Consider the following 22644-nt stretch of genomic DNA (forward strand, 5'->3'; position numbering starts at 1 on the left):
AAGCTAGAGTACCAAGTCTGCCAGCTCCTACACAGCGACTTACTGCGGGGCTCTGCTGGATCTGGGTGGATGGATGGATGGATGGATGGATGTTGTATTCACTGTAACCCTGGACTGTCTGAGCAGAGAGGGCGGAATGCCCTTGTTTTCAAAGATATGGCCCCAATCTCCCATCTCAGCTGACAGACTATCTGATGGAGTTCTACTCACTCTACATCAGCTGTATAAAAATAAGCCACCCCCTACTGCCAATTAAAGTGCTACCATCAACTACTTTGAGCTCTGATTGAGGGGGGGGCTATAGGCTATATTCTTCCCTAGCAGGGGTTTGGGGGGATCAAGGGGGAGAACTCTTAAGGGTCCAATTATCGCTTTAAAAGTCCAGTTAGGCTGGTGAAAATTGCTGATGCTGTGTATGGATAAAATATGCAGAGGGCAAGGCCAGGGTGTAATTTAAAGGGACAGAGGAGCTGAGACTCTGGTCCAAGCCTGCTGACTTTTCCCCAGACACGTAGGATGAGAAGTCGGGGCAAGATCTTTGGGTCGAGGTTCAGATCACAGGAGAAAACATCAGCTAATGATGTCAGTCTTGAGCACGGACAGAAATGTACTGCCAGGCATATGGCATAAGAAACACAGTGGTCTCCCCTTTTCCAGGGTGTCATTCACCCTGACAGCTCCTCATTCCTCTGTCTTCATTCAGATGCCCTTATTCTCCAGGGACAATTATGTGGTTATTAATATGTAACGTCCTATAAGATCCTAGGGCACATGCATGATTAATAAGCATAGGCCCCAGTCTGATCCTGCCTGGGAGTCCTGTACACATTGAGCTGCTTTCACCGTCATTCACAGTCAGTCATCCTGAGCAGCTTCAGAGGTTTATTTTGTTAGTTTTAAAGAACCGAGTTTATTTCATTTTGATATGTCCAGTCGGGGGGCGGCATGGTGGTGCAGTGGTTAGCACTGTTGCCTCACACCTCTGGGACCCGGGTTTGAGTCTCCGCCTGGGTCACATGTGTGTGGAGTTTGCATGTTCTCCCCATGTCGTCGTGAGGTTTTCTCCGGGTACTCCGGTTTCCCCCCACAGTCCAAAAACGTGCTGAGGCTAATTGGAGTTGCTAAATTGCCCGTAGGTGTGCATGTGTGAGTGAATGGTGTGTGAGTGTGCCCTGCGATGGGCTGGCCCCCCATCCTGGGTTGTTCCCTGCCTCGTGCCCATTGATTCCGGGATAGGCTCCGGACCCCCCGCAACCCAGTAGGATAAGCGGTTTGGAAAATGGATGGATGGATGGATGTCCAGTCGGTCTATTATAGGATGTGCACTCATTCACACACCATGGGCAATTTAGACATATTCTCTAAGGCATGTTTTTGTACTGCTGGAGGGAAGTAGAATATGATTCTTGACCGTTTTTTGGTCATGTGAACAGGAAGAGGTTTAGATCAGAGTCAGAGAGTTTTATTGTCAATTCTTTTACATGTACTAGCCATATAAAGGTATCGAGATTACGTTTCTCACTATCCCTTGCGTACGATACACAAACAATACAGGACAGGACGAACCATAAAGTGCACAGAACAGCAACATAACAACAATGTAACCTGTGTGTATAACAATTTTTAATTTTTTTTGCAGTATGTAATCAGGAAACAACATGTAAAGTGCATGTGAATTGAACTTGAGGAGACTTAAAGTCAGGGTCTGGCAGCAATGAGTTGTCAGTGCAAAGTCAATAGCAGCATTGATAGATAAAAAATAAATAAAATAAATAATAAAAAATAGCAGCAGGTTGTGCAATTTCCATATATGAGGATAGTCTTGCTATTTTTGTGAGTCAGAGGATACAGGGTCCGATTTCTTTACTGTGGGGCTGGAAAGAAGAGGAGTTCAACATCCTGACGGCTTGGTGGACAAAGCTGTTAGTGAGTCTGGTGGTACGGGAGTGGAGACTCCTGTACCTCTTTCCAGAGGGCAGGAGGTTGAACAATCTGTGTGCAGGGTGACTGGCATCACTTGCAATTGTGGTTGCTTTCCGGAGCAGGCGAATGGTGTATATGTCTTTCAGGGAGGTGGATTGATGTGCCAATGACCTTCTCCGCTGTGTTCACTATGCGCTGTAGGGCCTTTCTGTTATAGTCAGTGCAGCTTCCGCCCCACACAGTGATACAGCTGGAGATGATGCTCTCAATGATTCCTCTGTAGAATGTGGTCATGATGGGTGGTGGGGCCCCTGCTTGTTTGAGTTTCCGCAGAAAGTAGAGGCGCTGCTGAGCTTTCTTTACCAGTGATGCAGTGTTGGTGGTCCAGGAGAGGTCCTCACAGATGTGCACCCCTAGGAATTTGGTGCTGCTCACTCTTTCCACAGCAGCACCCTCGGTGATCAGTGGCCGGTATTGGGTGTGGCCTCTCTGGAAGTTGATAACAATCTCCTTGGTCTTGCTGACATTCAGAAGGAGATTGTTGTTCTTGCACCACGTGGTCAGAAGATTGGCCTCCTCCCTGTAGTGAGTCTCGTCCCCCTTGGTGATGAGACCTACCAGGGTTGTGTCATCTGCAAACTTCACCAGATGATTGGAGCTGTAGGTTGGTGTGCAGTCGTGGGTCAATAAGGTGAAGAGCAGAGGACTGAGCACACATCCTTGTGGAACCCCTGTGCTCAGTGTGATGGTACTTGAGGTGTTATTTCCAACCCTTACTGCTTGTGGTCTCTGGCTTAGGAAGTCCAGCAGCCAGTTGCAGAGTGAGGTGCTGAGGCCCAGTTTGTCAAGTTTGCAGATGAGTTGTTGTGGTATTATGGTATTGAATGCTGAACTAAAGTCTATGAACAGCATTCTCACATATGAGTCCTTCTTTTCCAGGTGGGTGAGGACTGGGTGTAGGGCCGAGCAGATTGCATCCTCTGTGGATCGTTTAGCTCTGTATGCAAATTGGAAGGGATCCAGGGTGGGGGGGAGAATGGATTTGATGTGTGACATGACTAGCCGTTCAAAGCACTTCATAATATAAGATCAGCTGACAACACCCCGGTTATGTAATATTCAGTGCATTTGTACTCATCCTTTTCTCAATCCCTCCATCCCTCATGCCCCCCACCCCCCCCTCCATCTGTTTCAGGGAGCAGCCCCCTGGACAGTCCACGAAACTTCTCCCCTAATACTGCAGTCCATTTCTCCTTCATCCAAGCACGCAGGTAAGCTGAACAACAAGCGTACACCAGCTAGGGTCTCAAGAAAGTACTGCTGTACTGCACTCGACTGCTAATTGTTAGGTCTGCAGACTTCAAGCAAGCAACATATCGCAATATTGTCTTATATAATCATTAACATGGTCTCATAGCTTTTGGCCTCTGAAAAAATATGGCTTTTGAATATTATTAATTTGTCATTAAATGGATGGATAGAATGATGGACGATGGCTTTTATTGTCAAGTACAATGAGATTCTGTGTCTATTACTGCTTGCATTTGAATCCAATGGAGAAAAATACCACTGAAGATAACAACGCCGTAGTGTCTTTGGGGGGTTTTTTGTTTTATGAGAAAATCTTTGTTACTTATCCCAGCATCTAGGAGAGAGGACTCCTAGGATAGAGGACTCCTAGGAGAGAGGACTTTGAATAAAGGGCGCCCTCTAGTGGGAGTCAGCGTGCCTGTACAGGCTATGAGACGCTGGTGTGATTGTGTGATTAAGAAATTGTTCCTTTCTATAAGTGAGAGAAGGTGTTAGAAGATGGATGAATAGATTGTGCTGATTGTCTCTACAGGTAGATGCTGATGTGTGTGTGTATGTGGCAGTAACCCTATTCTTCTCTCTACGCAGTCACGGACACCAGGCCGAAAGGTAATCCATCACCCCTTCCCATTTTTACGTCTGCCCGCATCCTGGGGAGAGGGGGGGAGGGGCCTACACCCACACTGCCCTGTTACGGCCGACTCCTCGGTGCCCCCGTGACCCTCGGGGGTCTTTTCTGTCTGTCTGATGCTGTGGAGGGAACACAGTTCGGTTTGGAGCTCTATTCTGCTTGTCCGAAGTCCTAAATGTCCAATCAGGTGATTTTGTCATAAGCGGATAGGGCAGTACAGTGCTCAGTAGGTAGTGCTGTTGCCTCGGTGTATATAATGTAACTATGAGGACTTTCCCATGGAGTAAGTTAGGAGTATCTGTGTGTGCAAAGGAGCCCAGGATTCCCACCAGATTTCAAACCCAAAAGCCAGTGGTGGTAGCTTAGTATGTAACGTCTATCTGTGTAGTATTTTCTATCATACTAGGGGGTAGGGGGGCAGCTCAGGCCCTCTTATGTTCTCCCTCCACCCCGCATGACAGAACCGATGGCCGCCGGTGGTCCCTGGCCTCTCTTCCCTCCTCGGGTTATGGGAGCAACACGCCCAGTTCGACGGTGTCGGTGAGTGACGTCTAATGGCATGGCTGTTCCTGCTCCCATTGAATTAAAGAGTGAATTAATGAGAACTGTGCCAGTGCAGGACATCAGAACATCATGGCGGACACCGTTTACACCATTACACATTAACAAAAAATGACAGGAGAGAGCATCGTATTTTTATCTATGAAAACAAAAATATTATTCTCCGGCATTGAGATTTTCCCTCCACTTTTAATTAATTTTTTTTTTTCAAATCAACAAAACCCTGAAGATCTGAAACTTTTCTGCCTAGTTTAAATTTGTTTTGAAAAAGAAATGGCAATAAATCTGGTCAGGAAGATGTAAAAGTGTCTCCTCCGCATGGAGGGGATACACAAGGAGAGTGAGTGTGGGGAGAACCCACAGCCTTGGCTTTTAACCCCGCCCACCTGCCCCTCCCAGTCATCATGCTCCTCCCAGGAGAGGCTGCACCAGCTGCCCTTCCAGCCCACGGCAGACGAGCTGCACTTCCTCACCAAGCACTTCAGCTCTGAGGGCATCGCGGACGAAGAGGGCCAGTGTTCACCCCCCCCACGGCCCCGCTCACGCAGCCTCAGGTCCGTGCCGATCCTCGCCCCGCCCTCGTCTCCGCTCCACTCTATGCAATATCACTCACACGACTCAACCTTCTTTAGCTCTGACAGGGATTTAAAGGTCACACTCTGGGAGAGGGCTTCGGGTTTTGACGGCCTTTCATCGAGTCGTGGGTGATCTTTTTTCTCCAGCTCAAAGGACTGACACGCCAGAGAGATTAAAACAAAAATCACATGCACGACCCTGCTGCTGCCTGACAGAGATCCTCCCCCTCATCTCCTCGGCCTGTCTGTCAATGTTCTGCTCTTCATACCAAATCTGCAGGCGATGCACAATTGAATAGCAAATTTCCAAAACTCACCGCAGTCCACAGGATACATTTTCAAGAACATATCTGTGGATGGTTTTGGTTCCCAGTACTGTAATATATGATGAGAAGGCCTGACATTAGGTCATTTGCGGTGTCATCTATCTCAAAAACAACAAAAAATGGACTGAGTGACTTTTGGAAATTTGCTATTCAATTTATAGTTCAAGATTGTTTGCACTTTCTGTTATCTGCAGCTACATTACTCGCTGCTAAATAATTTTACATACTAGATATTATGTACAGAAAGTTTATATTCAGTATTGTTGTTTATAAAGAGTCCACATATATCGTTCTATTCGTGTCATGTGCACTGTGTGTGGTCTGTGTCCAACCCCCATGTTTGCACTCATGTAATTAATCTGCACTTTACCCCTGTAATTGTATGCATACAGCCCCCCATGTGTCTCATGCTGCATCATGGTCCTCGTGCCACTGTATGTTTCTGTATGACTGGCACGACAATAAAGTCCACTTGACTTGACGTGACGTGACGTTATCCCCAGGGGAGCAAAAACCCTGGCTCCTGTTAACTTCTGGATGGTAGCAGCAGAAATTTCATAGTCTGGGGTCTTAAATTAAACCGCTAATCATTAAATAAGAAATATGTTGAGTCTGCAGGAAATCTGAACTTATTCCGTTGCGCAAACCATTCTGAAAGGGAAACAAAACCTGTATGAGCCATTAACAATGGTTTTTTCATAGCTGCCATATCACCCCTGTGGCGCATGGAGAATAGTCAGGCCTGATTTCAAGGCAATAAACTTACATGTCATCAGAAGTTGGCACAAAGGGACTTGAAGCGCCGTCAGTGGGCGGGAGATCCCAGCTCGATCCACAGCTTTGATGATGTTGCACCCAAGGGCTTACACTCTGAATCCTAGTTGTCCTCATTCCTGAGAGATGTCTCCCTTTGCAAAGATGGTAGAGGTGTTGGATGACAGCTACATATCTCTTCAGGAGGCATATCTGTTTAATGCCTTAAGCACATCTTATTTCCCTGCAAATATTTGCCCCCTCCCAATTCCCCTTCCCGATCCTGGCCTATGATCTTCTCTGATCTTTGTGGCAAATTGGTCATTACTGGTCTGACGTTGTTGAGAGTAACTAGACTGGGGAGTAATTTTTTTCACCCCCACAATCCACCGTTTCAGGCTTTTCTAGCATGTTCTATAACATGCGGACATAAGTGGAAATTAGCAGGTGAACATTTTAAAATTCTTTACACAGTGTATAGTTAGAATATGGAATAGTCTCTCTATTACTGTAGTGCAACCTAAAACCCTGGGTTCCGTAAAGTCAGAGACAGAAAAGATTTTAACAACTCTGTACTATTAGTTAAGTTCTCCCAAAATAATTTTGATGGCCTCCTCTCGTTTGTAAATTTCTTATGTTCTTATGTTGCATTAGACCCTTCGTTGACACTGCAGAAGGCAACATTTCTCACTAAGGCATACAGTACATGGTCACTTACAGGGCAGGTTTTGAACTAAGTATCTCCAGAATTGCTTGACTTTTTTGGATTTCTTTCACTCTTTTTTTGCTCTTTGGACTCCTTAGCTTAAATCGAATGGCTGTTGTCTTTTTAGTACCAAGATTTGAGACTGCTATTGAGAACAAACTTGTTGTTGTGTGAGGTTATGCAACTTTACTTTATTAGTTAAGATACCCAGTAGGTGCAAAATCATACTCAGTTCAAGCAGAAAGAAGTGATGTCACTTCCTGTGCAAAGATACAGCCCTTACTTGTCTTTTGCTTTAAGGTTTTGTGTGAAGAAGCTTGTTAAAATACAAAATGTTGACAGTAATACCACCGCTTTTCATCAAGATCTGACATGAGCACGAGAAAATTCTTAAATGAAATTCCAGTTTCTTCTGTCTTCTTAAAGAAACGTCAACACCAAAGTCAAAGCAGTAATCAGTCAGTGTCATGTTTGACCTTTGCCATTTGTTTTATGATGCTTTGAAAAAGTTCCAGAAAAAGCCAGTATGAGGCCCCTGTTATTCCTCATGTGATGTGTCCTGTTAGAAAGATGATTGGCTGCCTTATGGGCAAATAGGGAGGCCCCTGTAATTCCTCATGTGATGTGTCCCGTTAGAAAGACGATTGGTTGTGTTATGAGCCAATGGGGAGACCCCTTTTGTTCCTCATGTGATGTGCCTGCTGTGCCAATGGGGAGGCGTATTGGTTGGGAAGCTGACACACTGGCGCTGGCTGTGCCGGTACTACATGACGGTGCTGTGCAGTTGCCCTAGTGACCAGTTCCTCACGCTGCTCAAAATGACTTGTACATAACCTCACATAGCGGTCAAGTGCCTTCCCCAGAGAGGACATGCTCATCTCCTGTTCTCACTGCTCTATGATGCTGACTTGCTGTTTCTCTCAACCACTCCCTTCTCCCCAAATTTAAATTTCCTTCCACAGTGCCCAGGCTTGCCTACGTTTTCTCTTAAATGACTAGAAAGCCTGAAGCTACTGCCCCTCCCTCCCCCTGATCACGAGAGGCTCTGACATGCACCTTAAATCAGGCTAAGATCAACCACAGGAAGCCTGTTATTTATGATGGAAGCTGACTTGGAATTTCATCACTCTTTAAGGCTCTAGCTTTCCCCTTCTCCTCTTTGATGTGTCAAATCAAACAAGAAAACAGGGAAATGACAAGGTGCTCAGAAGCCCTGGGAGTTCTGGGCTGAAGCCCATCCACTTTATAGTGACTGCATCCTCAGGTTGTGCTCTCATGGGTGCTGCCTTGATCAAATGCCCTGCACATCTGAGTTGACTGTTGAGTTCTGCGTCTGATCCTGTTGCAGCCCCGGACGCTCTCCAGTTCCATTTGACCACGAGATCATCATGATGAATCACGTCTACAAGGAACGGTTCCCAAAGGTGAGCCTAGTGTGAATGACCAGAGTGTGTTAATGCGAGAAATGTTCAACTTATAATGAAAGAGGACTGACATACAGTATCAGTCAAAATTCCATAGAAAGGTTTATATGTATAATTCTATGCATTTCAGAATTATAAAGACATATAAACACATATGAACTAACGCAATGACCAAAACAGTATTAAGCAAAATTTATTCGAATTCGATATTCGAATAAATTCGAACGAATTTATTTATTCGTTACGGGGGGGCAACTCTGTGGGTTGCCAGTCCAGATTCCTGGGTCACTAGACTGACCCCACTACTGGGCCCTTGAGTAAGGCCCTTAACCCCAAATGCTTCATGGAATGGCAGACCCTACTGTCTCCTCTACGCCAATTTCAAGAGGTGCCCCCCCCCGGAATGCTTTTCCAGCTGTCCTGAAGGAGTTCTCACATATGCTGAGCTCTCACTGGCCACCTCTCCTTCAATGTCTTGTTAAGTTGATCCAAAACCATACTGTGTTTCGGTGAGGTAGTCAGGTCATATGATGCAACACAATCACTTTCCTTTGAGGATGGCTTGGTGTGTCCAAACTTTTGACCAATACTATATCTGCCTGGTTAGCAACAAATGAACTGTAAATAAATAAGAGTTCCTGGTACTGGTGGCACTCTCTTGAACCACGGTTAGCAGGACAGCCCAATTTCCAAGCTGATTCCCAACCCACACTCGCTCTCCACCGGTTGCAGGCGACGGCCCAGATGGAGGAGCGTCTGGCCGACTATCTGGGCTCCTTCTCTCCGGAGAAGGTGATTCCCCTGGCGGATGGAGTGCTCAGCTTCATCCAGCAGCAGCTGGTCAAGCTCTCCCGTGACTGTCTGCAAAAATCCCAGCAGGGCCTCATCACCTCTCGCTACTTCCACGAGCTGCAGGACAACCTGGAGAAGCTGCTGCAGGACGTGAGTCAGCGGGGTCACATGACATCACACACTGAATTTTGGGTTGGGGGGAGACATGTGACATTGATTTTAATTTAAAGTCATAGTTTGTATAGACTGGATTTTTTGGGTATTACATGAGTAATCTGGTCACAGGACAATTTTATAGTCAGCAGAAACATCTCTCCATTTTCTGTAACCACTTGTCCTAATCAGGGTCAAGGGTCTATAGGCACAAGGTGGGGAACAACCCAGGATGTCTCACCCATCACTGGGCACAATCACACCTACTGTACAGGCAGTTTGGTGACTCCAATTAACCTCGGCATGTTTTTGGACTGCGGGGGGAACTGGAGTACCCGGAGGAAACACCATGCGGAGAACATGCAAACTCCACACACATGGAGCCCGGGCAGAACCTCTAACCCTGGTCCCAGGAGTGTGAGGCAACAGTGCTAACCACTGCACTGCACTGCACAGCAAAAACATTTACTTACAGATTCCAGTGGATGATTTTTAATTGATCTCTTCTGGGACACAAGGAAAATAGGTGCTGTACTGCCTTTGTGTAGTATTATTCTCCAAAAATGTATATCACTTGGTTTTCGATTCTGAGATTTTCGGTGTCGCAGGTAACTGTTAGTTAGTTGTATAAAATAATGTTTATTCGGTGGTTTCTGTGTGGATCGGATTTGTTTTCCTTTAATGATTCTGGCTTGACTGGCATCCTGTCCAGGGTGTGTCCCCCCCCCCCAGTCTTGTGCTCTGTGCTGCCTAGGATAGGCTCCAGGCCTCCCTCTATCCATGACCGTGACCAGGATATGTAGTTAGATGGATTCATAGTTCCAGCTTGAGAAGAGACCAAAAGATATGAAGCCAGTGAACTAATCATTCCTTCTGTTCTTTATGGATCAAGATAAATCGCATGAGTTCTGTTAGAAACATGCCGCTCTCTGATTGTCACCCCCCCTCGCAGCTGAACTTTATTGTCATGCTACTTGGATGGATTTAGGTGGGAAGTAATGTCATCGCAGATGGCATCACATCACTCCTTCAGTACTGTCTCCATTGTCTTATTGTTGGGGGGGGGGCTGTTATTTCTCGCCTGGCTCACTGTACATGACAGAAAGGTGAATCACATTGTATGGAGAGAGAGGCTCTCACACTGAGCAGAGGTAGCTGATTGGGCAGGATATTTCTGTGTGGGAGGGGTCATGAAGGGGAGGTGGGGGTGGGGAGGGATTGTGTATTTAATCAATCCTAATCCTTTGTGTGGCCCGGACCATCAAACACTAGCTGCCATATAAACTGCCAGTTGCAGACCAAAACCGTGACTGACTGTAGTGTGGAAAGCAGGAGTCAACCGATGGCCTTACACAGCGTCCGGACGGTGTGCGGGTAACGGGCTCTGTGAAGGATGCCTGGGATGTAATGGGGGCAGGGGTGCTGGCGGGGTGAGCCCGTGTCGCCTATCGTTTCGCAGCACTGCAACACGCTCCTACGGGACACCCAATCAGCTGAGTCCTCCCCACTTTACTCATTTATTACCCATAATCCTCTACCTAGAATGGAGTCATGCATTTCTTTATGATGTGTGTGTGTTGTGGTGTGGAACCGAGGTACATGGGTACCTCTCAAGTTAATTTAAGGTCCAGCCTGCTGCTGTGGGGGGACGTTGACTTCGCTGTAGACTGTCAGAGACGTGCTGTCTTGCTTAATTAACTTCCTCCCACACCTCACACTTCACTGTCGGCGCTGATCCCATTGGGCGCTGACCCCGCTCTCACACACCTGACTTTCCAGAGAGTCCCGTTACCGCCGTACATGCAGTCCTTTTGTTAAGAACGTCTGACTTGGGCGACTCATACTTACAGATTGCCAGAAACCCTGTTATTTTAATAATTTGGGTTAAATGCAAATAAAAAACGCACCTAGTACTTTGTGACACATAATATTCTGCAGTTTGTCAGCTTGAGGTACAGTATAGTACCATATGAACTTTTAATTTTACTGTAATATTATTAATACTACAGTATGTACTGTATTAGTAATGTTTCGATTTACCTTCATATTTGACTTGAAGACAGATTTACTGTAGGGACCGAATCCCATTCGTAACCCCATTGCTGACACGCTGCCCCCATTACTTCTGCCATCATGCATCCTTGTTCTTTGCGAGTGGTTTATGTCAATCATTTTTTGCTTTTTAAGGTAAGTTTGGGTAATTCAATTTTTTTCCCAGGTAGTACATACCCTGCATGGAATGTCAGTCCATCATAAAGTGCAAACACACACACATACACACAGGTTTGTAATTTATATATATATATATATATATATATATATATATATATATATATATATATATATATATATATATATATATATATATATATATATATATATAATATTATAATTACACATATATATAATAATACGGATATATTAGAATTATATATTGGGGCCAGTGTGTGGCTCAGTGGGCTAAGCCTATGTGCCTGTAATCACACCCAGGCCCCTTAACCCCCATCTCCCCGGGTGCTGTTACAGGTGACAGCCCTTCACGGACATCCTACTCTACAAAGATCAATAAAGTATCGATTCTTATTTGTATTCATCTCACAGATCTTTGTAGGGACCTGAAAAATTGTCCCCACAATATGAAAAAGCAGGTTTTTATCACACCGTGGGGTACATTTGGTTCCCATAATGTAATTTATATAACAGCCAAGAAATCTAATTGGACAAGAGGTGTTCGATGAGTGTTGCTATTAGAGTATAATTGCACACGGACATTTCACATCAGATGTATCACTCCGCTTTACATGAGTATCTAAAAAATGTTACTTAGTTAGATTTAAATGATGCAGAGTAGTTGGGAGCGAGTGGTTGTCATGCTTTTTTTTTTAAACAAAAAAATAATAATCAAGCACAGTATTGTCTGCTGCGGCTTATTACTGTTAACATATAAATGCTACTCAATGAACTGCTGTATAAAAGTGGTTGTACTCCAGTATATCATGGCTGTAGGTTGTTTGTGATGTATTGTAGTATAAGCGCACCCTATCTTGTATGTTATTGCTGAAATATACATGCCCCCCCCTGCCCCGCTCCCCCCCCACACACACACAATGGCCAACTTTGAGACTCCAGTTTACCTAATTGCATATTTTTTATTACCCTGAGTAGACAGGCACATGGGGAGAACACGCACACACTCAGTTAAGAGAGGAATGAACCTGATAGCCCTGGGGGTATGAGGCCACAGTGCTAATCACTGAACCAGTACGATACAGTAATATCAAGAAATAACAGTGGGGATGCAGGATGTAGACTGAAATAGTCTGGGGAGCAGTAAGTGTTATGGAGAGGTATGGTGAGTCTTTGCAGAACGATGGAAGCAATTTGGAGTTTAGCCCCACCCTCCGCCGTCTGACCATGTGGTTCCCTCAGCCAATGGTGGGTCTTGACAGCCAAGTGATGTCATCACGGACAGGCTCATGAGCGGTCAGAGAGCACAGAGGTGGCCTTCGTCACACAGCTGGTGAGGAAGCTGATGTTCGTCATCGCCCGGCCTGCACGGCTGCTGGAGTGTCTGGTAAGGCCGGGGTGGGGCAGCTGGGAGGGGGTATCCCAAACCCAAGCCCAGACCTTAGCTAGTGCTTCCCAACCAGGGCACACTGAGGTATGCTCCAATGAGACAGGACTGCAATTAGCAGCATTAATAAGCTAATTAATAAGTCTACTTTATCCAATTAAATTACATTCCCTGGAATTGCGTGGCTCAGTCTTTTCTAAATGAAGATGAGAATATTAGTCAGGAGTCCGTTACTCTTTACTCGGTTAAGCAGGTCCCATGTTACTCTTGAAAGCTTCACAATCTGAAAACAGGAAGCCTGTCCTGTCATTATCATTGCAGTTGTATTCTGCCTGAAATCCAATGGCATTACTGTTAATTGTCTACCTGTAACTGTATAATTTTCAGTAACTCGTCTAGCTGGCAAAGGGCCTGGCTGATTGGCCCCTCCTACTTTTACTGAAGCCCAGCTTATCAAGCCAATAAGTCTGCTGGGCACTTATATTAAGAATTCATTCACCCTTGTGACACCTTATAGAATGGCCTTGATAAATTCTGCCAGTCCTGGGAGGTTTTATTAGGTAGGCAATAAAGTAAAAACAATTCTTATTGGCAGACGGAGCTATTTTATCATGTCATGCTCCTGGATGTGCAGTATTGTCAGTTATTAATAATAGTGTATGTGAAAAAGGCTTAAAAAGTGATCTAGGTAAGGGGTTGGTTTATGAATCTTACCCTATTTGCTGAGTTGAGAGAAGACTCAAGGTGATTGTAAACTTTCACCCTGTTTCGTAGGAGTTTGACCCTGAAGAGTTCTATCACCTTCTGGAAGCTGCGGAGGGCCATGCCAAAACAGGCCAGGGCATCAAGTCGGACATCCCCCGCTACATCATCAGCCAGCTGGGCCTCACCAGGGATCCCCTGGAGGGTAAGTACGCAGAAGTCCCCCTGAACAGGCTACAGGAAATGCAGATAAACTGTCTCAATAGACACTGATATAATTATGCAGCGGGGGAGGGAAGGCCATACGAGAGCTAAGGGTGCCAGTGTTCCCCTCCATGCAGAAATGGCCCAGCTGAGCAGCTATGACAGCGGTCACCCCGACACCCCCGAGATGGACGACTCCACTGAGGTGAGCCGGCTGTCCCTGAGCAGCAGAGAGTTTCCCCCCATCCTCAGGCTGACCCATGTCCCTATTCCTGCCTTGCAGAGTCACAGTGCCTCGGTACAGCAGATCAAAGCCATGGCCCCACGAGAGGAAGACTTTGAGAACATTAAGCTGATCAGTAATGGAGCTTATGGGTGAGCTACCCAGGGACAACAGAACCCAGACTGATTCCTTGACCAATGGAGAATACTCAATTCAAAACCAACTGTGGATCTTCTCATTGAATGGGTCACTGTTGGGTCGGATGGATGTGGGTGAATGTGTGGAATTCTGAGGTAGACAAGTTCCAACTGGATCTGTAAATTCTATGTTGTGTGTCCTCTCTGAAGTGTGGTCTACCTGGTGCGGCACAAGGAGACCCGTCAGCGCTTTGCCATGAAGAAGATCAACAAGCAGAACCTAATTCTGAGAAACCAGGTCCAGCAGGCCTTTGTGGAGAGGGACATCCTGACCTTCGCAGAGAACCCATTCGTGGTCAGCCTGTTCTGCTCCTTTGAGACGCGCCGGCACCTCTGCATGGTCATGGAGTACGTGGAAGGTACAGTGAGCCTCTGTGGGTTATACCTACACACTTAAAAATATGTTGGACTACTCCATAATTCTGGTACAACTTTACAATAAGGCTTCCTTTTGCCACTTTTTTCTATGGATGAATCTATTGACTACATTACTGATTGGTCGATTAATCTAAATGATACATTTTCCTGCAGAAAATTAAATTGCCCGTTTAATCTAAGTTGACAACAATAAACCGTATGTTATTACAGTTAGTAAGTTAGTAATCTGTATACATTTGGTGTATCCTTATGCATATTAAATTTGGTTAGCGGAGATTAAGGTCTGAGTTGTTTATTTGGTAAATATAGTTTTAATTTTTATTTCAGTTAACGATTTTTTCTCATTATATTCCATTTTCCTTTCAGTTTAATTTTGAGGTAATAATACTGGTCCCAACAAGCCCAATGCTCTTGAACAGACACATTGGTACCGTCAATCATTGTAGAATAAGCCCAGATTTTAGCTTAAACATATTCTCGAACACTTATTCAATTGACATTCTAAGGTAGCAAGCAGACAAGTTCATTGGTTTAATAATGAGTGTAAAAAAGATATGACAAAAGATATTAAAAAGCTCACCGTACTAATGGTAATTTAATAAACATGAATAGACAACGCAGGGGCGGCATGGTGGTGCAGTGGTTAGCACTGTTGCCTCACACCTCTGGGACTCGGGTTCGAGTCTCTGCCTGGGTCACATGTGTGCGGAGTTTGCATGTTCTCCCCATGTCGTCATGGGGTTTCCTCCGGGTACTCCGGTTTCCCCCCACAGTCCAAAAACATGCTGAGGCTAATTGGAGTTACTAAATTGCCCATAGGTGTGCATGTGAGAGTGAATGGTGTGTGAGTGTACCCTGTGATGGGCTGGCCCCCCATCCTAGGTTGTTCCCTGCCTCGTGCCCATTGCTTCCGGGATAGGCTCCGGACCCCCCTTGACCCAATAGGATAAGCGGTTTGGAAAATGGATGGATGAATGAATAGACAACGCTTGCGGTGGTTTTACTTATTCTGGCAGTACAGAATAGCGCTTGTGTGTTGCCATCGAACTTTGCACAGTGTAAAACCATCTTTTTGTTTTGTGATAATTTGAATTACTCCCATAATTAGGTAGTGATATTAAGCAAAAACATTTGTTATACTGAATTGAAGCGTCTTAGAAATCCTAAATGTCATTTCATTAAAATAATACAAAAGAACGATGCGTCAATTTAAAATATTGATGTTGACGCATTTTCAGCGTTGACGTCATTACCAATCGTGGCAGCTCTAAAATGGTAGTAACTCATTAACATTTTTATGTTTGCCTATTGATGATTTACAAAGTGTTATAATCTAATTAATAACCTGATTATAAACCATTCATAAACCCTTTATAAGGGTAGTCATTGTAAGGGGGCACCTTCCTAAGAAAAATAACGGTAACAATTTACATTAAGTGCACCTTCATAAAGCATTTATCATACACTCATAGAACATTAATAAGAAGCAGTAAATATACCTTAATTTGTGCATTTAATCTTCCGTGAATGTATTATAAATGTATTATGAAGGTATGTTTAATATAAATCGTCACCAATATTTGATAATCTACATTAAAGATGTTGTGTTTTGTTAATTTAAAGTATTATGAATGCAGTACTTTAAGACATGTTAAGCTATACCTGCATGCTTCTTATGAATGTTCTATGAAGGCATCATGAATGTATTCTAAAGGTGCACTGGCAACACTTAAATGTGTCATCTATTATGTTCTATAGATACCTTCATAATGCATTACAATGGTTGGTACAAGAATTAATATAGTCTTACAGCATGTTCTATTGAAGTATAATACTATATACCATAGATACATTCATTCGCATTATAATGGTTGTTTTAAGAATTGGCCCTGTGATGGGCTGGCCCCCCATCCTGGGTTGTTCCCTGCCTCGTGCCCATTGCTTCCGGGATAGGCTCCGGACCCCCCGTGACCCATTAGGATAAGCAGTTTGGAAAATGGATGGATGGATGGATGGATGGGTTTAAGAATTGAGGATGCTTTTTACTGCATTATGAAGGTACAAATATTTCATTATAGATGAGAGCTTCTTAAAGCATTCATAATGCATTACAAACATGGCTTTATGAATGGATTATAATGTATATTCTTACAGAAGTGGCATTCATAGAAAGTGATACTGGTGCACTAAATACTGCATTATGAATGTATACTTAATGTAAAGCATTGTCAAAATAACAGTTCCCTCCCATTTGAAAAGGAATGGAAGGTTTGAGGAATCTCTGAAAATTAATGTGTGCTGGACCTGGTACCTTATTTTGGAGATGACAGAAGTGGAATGATGAATGATTAATGATGAATTGCTGTCTTCACTAACCACTTTGGTCCTGGGGCATTTGCTGGTTCCTGCCAGGTGGGGACTGTGCCACCCTTCTGAAGAACATCGGGGCTCTACCCGTTGACATGGCCCGGATGTACTTTGCCGAAACGGTTCTGGCTCTCGAGTACCTGCACAACTATGGCATTGTTCACCGGGACCTGAAACCTGATAAGTAAGACAGTTCAACTTACATATCTGGCACAGCAAATTTGCTTTATGTGTTTGGATATGCTGTTGGGCATTCCGTATCTGTGAGTGTTTTGATTTTGAAATGTAATTTTCCTGAATCCATACTTCTCTAACATTTCTTTATGTGTAGTTATTGACAGTCAGACTTCTGTTTCCCGTTTGGTTGTAACTGAGCTCTTCTTCTGTACAGTTTGCTCATCACTTCGATGGGACACATCAAGCTCACAGATTTTGGGCTGTCCAAGATTGGACTGATGAGCCTGACCACCAACCTTTATGAGGGGCATATTGAGAAGGACACACGACAGTTCTTGGACAAACAGGTAGATCCTGCCTCCAAATCCAATTGATATCTCAAGCTGCAGTTTTGGATAGTTCTCTACGTCATCTGATGTGTGTTCGCAGGTTTGTGGCACTCCAGAGTACATCGCTCCAGAAGTGATTCTTCGGCAAGGCTACGGTAAACCAGTGGACTGGTGGGCCATGGGGATCATCCTATATGAGTTCTTGGTGGGATGTGCTCCATTCTTTGGAAATACACCAGAGGAGCTCTTTGGACAAGTCATCAGTGGTTGGTACCAGTTTTAACACCTGGAAAATTCTGAAGTAGTTTGTATCTTCACCCAAGTGCTCTCTATATTCCATTAATTATGCGACGTCTTGGTGCATCACATGCCTCTTTCATTATATAGACATGATTGTCTGGCCAGAGGAGGATGAGGCCCTGCCAGCCGATGCGCAAGACATCATCTCTAAACTGCTCCGTCAGAGTCCCCTGGATAGGCTTGGAACAGGTGTTTCTCTATACCAGGGCTACTCAAATCATGGTCCTCAAGGTCTGAGCACTGCTGATTTTTCAGCCTTCCTTTACCTGTGAGGCAGGTGTGAAGCCTCTGACCAGTCAGAATCAGTAATTATTAAACTAACTACCTAGGACAACTGAAAACAAGGTCTAGATTTGGAATCGAAGGCCAAATTTGAAGAGCCCTGCCCTATACCTCAGGAATTCCAACTGCATCCTGAAGTGGGTATGCACCTACCATGGATGTGTGCCCCTGACCTGGATGTGTGTTTGTCTGCAGGCAGTGCCTTTGAGGTAAAGCAGCATCGCTTCTTCACTGGCCTGGACTGGACCGGTCTGCTGAGGCAGAAGGCCGAATTCATCCCTCAGCTCGAGTCAGAAGACGACACCAGCTACTTCGACAGTAAGCCACTTCAGTCTTGCCCACTCCCAGCTGTTGGCCCGTGCATGGATTCAGCAGTGAGGACCCATCTCCATGTCCTCTTACAGTTTCCCTCCATTTCTCTGTCCAGCTCGATCTGACAGGTATCAGCATGTGGATTCTGAAGAGGACACCAATGATGATAAGCTTGTGGAGATGCGCCAGTTCTCATCCTGCTCTCCTCGATTCAACAAGGCAAGTCACCGCATGGCAAGCAGTGACCCAACCGACCACCTCCACTGTACTCATTATTTCAGTTCAGAGATCTACGGTACTATGCAAAAGTCTTAGGGAACCAAAGAAAATGATGTTTAAATGATAGTCATGTTGGTGCAAAACTATGTTATTATGTCTGTCAAACTGTCAAAGTGTATTAGCTTAGCCTTTTCAAAAGTTCTGCTAAAATCACCCCAATATTTGCAGCAACCATCCAGTGCCCCTATGTATTTTTTGACTAGGCTACTATTTAATTAATTAAATGAGCTAGTGATGAAATTTAATAAATACTGGAATGTCTGAGGTGCCCCTGAAGAGAGGTTAGGGAACTGAAGTGGTGTTCATCCAGCCATCCAATTAGATATTAGTAATATTTTGGAGAACAGAAGAAAGTATTACTATTATTATTACTAGTTTTTATTATGTTACTCTTAATTTGCATATTTTCTAATGTCAAATAGTGTTTTTGTCTTTTACCCAGTTCTTTATGTCAGTGATCTCTGAAGAACTCTTGCTTTCTCCATCTAGGTTTACAGCAGCATGGAGCGTCTGTCTCTCGCCGAGGAGAAGCAGACACCACCGGCGACTAAGTGTAGCCTTAGTGAGGAAGGAGGGGATCGCACCCACAGCCTGTGCGGCCCCAGGTCACATGACCGTAACTGGATGGCAGGCTCTCCTGAGATGTGAGTGCAGCCGTGAAGCCTCTCTGAGTCTCCAAGCTGATGGCAGGACAGACCAGCTGCATGTGTCTGCCCTCAGTTTGCACAAGAGACTGTCCATGTCGGAGTTGTCCCACGCGGAGAGCGACTCCAGCCCACCGCTGATGGGGAGGCGACGCTGCTGTTCGGCCATCATCGAGATGCCACGTTTCTCCATCTCCGGCGAGGTGCCCAGCCCCGCTCAGCCCTTCCACACCCTGATTGGGGGGACCCTTGGGGAAAAGCTATTCCTCCCCATCCCAGAGCGGCCCGCCGAGAGGCGGCTGAAGCTGGAAGCATCACCCACCTGCAGCCAGCTCAACGAAATCCCCCCAGCCGGTGAGTTTGGGTCCAAATGCATATCCCATCACAATATCCTCCTGTGACTATGAAAGCTTATTACATACTATGCTCTCATTTGAAGCCTGTGTTTTTTCACAGCTCAGACCTTCTTTCCTCTTAAGGAGGGAAACTTTAAATCTGTATTCTTGTATTACAATGTTTCTAATGCTTGTCCTGGTGACATGTACCCGATTTTTAATGACGAGCATAACCTGGGTGACCTGAGCATGAATAACGTGTATGTTCAGTGAATGACCCATGTATAAGTAACATGTATGTTCAGCCCACCATATCTGCAGATCGAAAATATGCTAAAAGAAATATCCAGGAAATTCTGAAAAGCAAAACTTGAATTTGCCGTGCTTCAGGCACTACGCTGAATCCATGTGAATGACGTGACATGTAGCTTTGGGTGTTGGTGAGTGGTAACACAGTTTGTGTGTTTGAGTGTGAGAGAGAGAATGAATTTATATTTTCTCTATTTATAATTGTATTGCCTGTATGTACTATGACGGTCGAGTCTGTACTGAATATACAGACTTTTGTTCTTGTCCTTATTCCCTACACAGTACAGTATTAAAACCGCTAACATAGCATTTATACTGTTTTCGGTATTATAAGTCATCTAGGGATGATGTAAAGTACATGGGATGATGTGTGTAGGTTATATGCAAATACTATGCCATTTTATGCAGGGGACTTACAGTGCATCTGCACGCTTCGTATCCACGAGGAGTCCTGGATCCAATCCCTCATGGATACAGAGTGTCGACTGTGTACCCAATAAATGGCCCATCTGTGAATAGCATGTATGCAGAGCAAATAACCTTGTGAGTTTGCAGCAGGCAGCAAGGGTAACGTGTCAGACTGCGGCGCCACCAAGGGGCCCTCCAGCAACGATGCCCCCAGGGCCATCAATGACCTGGCAGCCCGCCGTACCCGCCACAGGCTGCTCTCGGGGGAGTCGGCGGAGAAACACGGCCTGCGGCCACTCGGCAAGGTCATCAAGTCGGCCTCGGCCACCAGTCTGTCGCTCCTGGTCCCAGGAGGTAACCCTGCATGGCTCCTCCCACAGGCCTACCTCCATGCTTCCTGTCACATGACCTAAGAGCCACCATCTCTCTAGCAGAGCAGCACGGCACCTCGCCCCTGGCCAGCCCCATGTCCCCCCACTCACTGTCCTCCAACCCCTCCTCACGGGACTCCTCCCCCAGCCGAGACCTGTCGCCCGCCTCGTTCCGCGTCAAGCCAGCCGTCGTCATCCATCGCTCCGGCATGAAGTACGGCTTCACTCTGCGTGCCATCCGCGTCTACATGGGTCACACGGATGTCTACACGATGCAGCACATGGTTTGGGTGAGTGGGCTGTAGAGCAGAGCGCTGGCACCACTCCGCCACTTCACCTCTTACTTTGGTCGTGCATGCTGCTGCTGCTGCTGATGCTGCTGCTGATGATGATGATGGTGATGATAATGATGATGATGATGATGATGATGATGGTGATGATAATGATGATGATGCTTGTGAAGTGCAAGGTCATGGAAAGCCTGGAACTTCTCCTAGGGATTGGAATTTAGGGCAAGGGACACTCCATTGCAGAATAGGCACTTACACACTTCAGAATTGCCATTTCACCTTACACTTTGGGAGGAACTTCAGTAGGAAAAAGAAAACACACACACACACACACACACACACACACACACTTGGTGTACCTATCTGAATGGAGATCTTCCATTTATTTCTATGGGAAAATCCCTAATCTCAATCACGACAAACTTATATCCAGCCCTATCCTTAACCATAAGTAACCAAGCAAAATGCCAGACTTTTGGCATTTTTACTTTTTTGATCGCACTCACAGAATCTTATGAAATTGAGTTTCTTCTTTTGGGGACTGAAAAAAATAGTCCCACAACATCCAAATAACCGGTTTTGATAGCATTTAACTTAAAACTGTCATCTATAATGTATTATAGATACCTTCATAATGCATTATAATGGTTAGTGTATGAGCATTAAGGATGCTTTGTAATGCATTATAAAGGTATCTATAGAGTTACATAATAGACATGATTATAATGTGTTCTGCCTTTTTTATAGGCGTGTTTCTAATGATTTCTGAATGGATTATAATATGGTATGTTCAGAAATTCTTATAGACATAGCATGTTATGAAGGTTGATATACATAATGTATACATGACCACATGCTCACACACACACACACACACACTTACACTACAAATCACACACATTACACAGATTAACTATAAATCTAGATAATTTGACAGTAGAAGGTTTGGTTAGTATAGGAATCTGTTTATGTAGTGAAACATGCTTGTATAGCTATGGCTCTGGATCTCCCTAACCCTAACCCTAACCCTAACCCCCAAGCACGTGGAGGAGGGGGGCCCAGCCCAAGAGGCGGGGCTTGGAGAAGGTGACCTCATCACGCATGTGAACGGGGAGTCCGTACATGGCCTTGTGCACACGGAGGTGGTGGAGCTCATCCTCAAGGTGAGGATCATGCAACCACATGCATCCACACAGACAGATGCTTGGGAAAAAAACACACTTAGTCACTCTCTGCCTCCACCCCCCTTAGAGTGGCAGCAAGGTGTCGATCTGCGCAACCCCCTTTGAAAACACTTCCATCAAGGTCGGGCCCGCCCGCAAGGCTAGCTGCAAGTCTAAGATGGCACGCCGCCGCAAGGCGAGCCGGACCAAAGAAGCCCAAGACAGGTGGGGCTTCACCTCCTGGTCTACACCAATAGGTAGCGTGGTCATGAAAAAGCTGATGACGTAAACTATGTATGATCTCTGTAACAAGCTGTGGATAAATACATTTGTTATATTGCTAACCAGCATGGTTTTGTGCATGTTTGCGCAGCATTAAGAAGACCACACCCCTGTTTCACAAAATTACAAAGCAGGCCTCCTTCCTGCACACCAGCCAGAGCCTGACCTCCCTCAGCCGCTCCCTGTCCTCTGGGGAGGGCGTCACCCGCTCCCCCACTCTGGCCCTGTCCCCTCGCTCCCCTACCCAGGCCTACCGCTCCACTGTGGACTTGACCCTGTCAGGTGAGCATTGTTTTAACCCCAGGTTAAAACTGCAGTTGTTATGAACACGTACAAGACTACCAGCAAGGATTCTGTTTAATA

At 45.3% G+C, this 22644-nt stretch overlaps 1 protein-coding gene across 1 annotated transcript in view; it reads left to right on the forward strand.

The window, feature by feature from the left end:
* LOC125716947 (microtubule-associated serine/threonine-protein kinase 2-like) overlaps positions 1–22644 on the forward strand; it is a 47979-nt gene that overhangs the window by 19679 nt on the left and 5656 nt on the right. Inside the window, exons 5-28 of the mRNA XM_048989812.1 lie at positions 3119–3194; positions 3823–3843; positions 4327–4405; positions 4826–4980; positions 8135–8210; positions 8943–9152; positions 12628–12729; positions 13504–13636; positions 13773–13840; positions 13919–14010; positions 14206–14414; positions 16846–16984; positions 17192–17324; positions 17407–17572; positions 17694–17795; positions 18084–18206; positions 18316–18419; positions 18969–19123; positions 19200–19477; positions 20323–20529; positions 20610–20836; positions 21877–21999; positions 22088–22224; positions 22373–22563. Of these exons, the coding sequence (XP_048845769.1) occupies positions 3119–3194; positions 3823–3843; positions 4327–4405; positions 4826–4980; positions 8135–8210; positions 8943–9152; positions 12628–12729; positions 13504–13636; positions 13773–13840; positions 13919–14010; positions 14206–14414; positions 16846–16984; positions 17192–17324; positions 17407–17572; positions 17694–17795; positions 18084–18206; positions 18316–18419; positions 18969–19123; positions 19200–19477; positions 20323–20529; positions 20610–20836; positions 21877–21999; positions 22088–22224; positions 22373–22563 (3306 nt within the window). The remainder of the gene's footprint in view (positions 1–3118; positions 3195–3822; positions 3844–4326; positions 4406–4825; positions 4981–8134; positions 8211–8942; positions 9153–12627; positions 12730–13503; positions 13637–13772; positions 13841–13918; positions 14011–14205; positions 14415–16845; positions 16985–17191; positions 17325–17406; positions 17573–17693; positions 17796–18083; positions 18207–18315; positions 18420–18968; positions 19124–19199; positions 19478–20322; positions 20530–20609; positions 20837–21876; positions 22000–22087; positions 22225–22372; positions 22564–22644) is intronic.

The sequence above is a fragment of the Brienomyrus brachyistius genome, chromosome 21 (assembly GCF_023856365.1).
Source record: "Brienomyrus brachyistius isolate T26 chromosome 21, BBRACH_0.4, whole genome shotgun sequence".
In the NCBI taxonomy this organism is placed as follows: Eukaryota; Metazoa; Chordata; class Actinopteri; order Osteoglossiformes; family Mormyridae; genus Brienomyrus; species Brienomyrus brachyistius.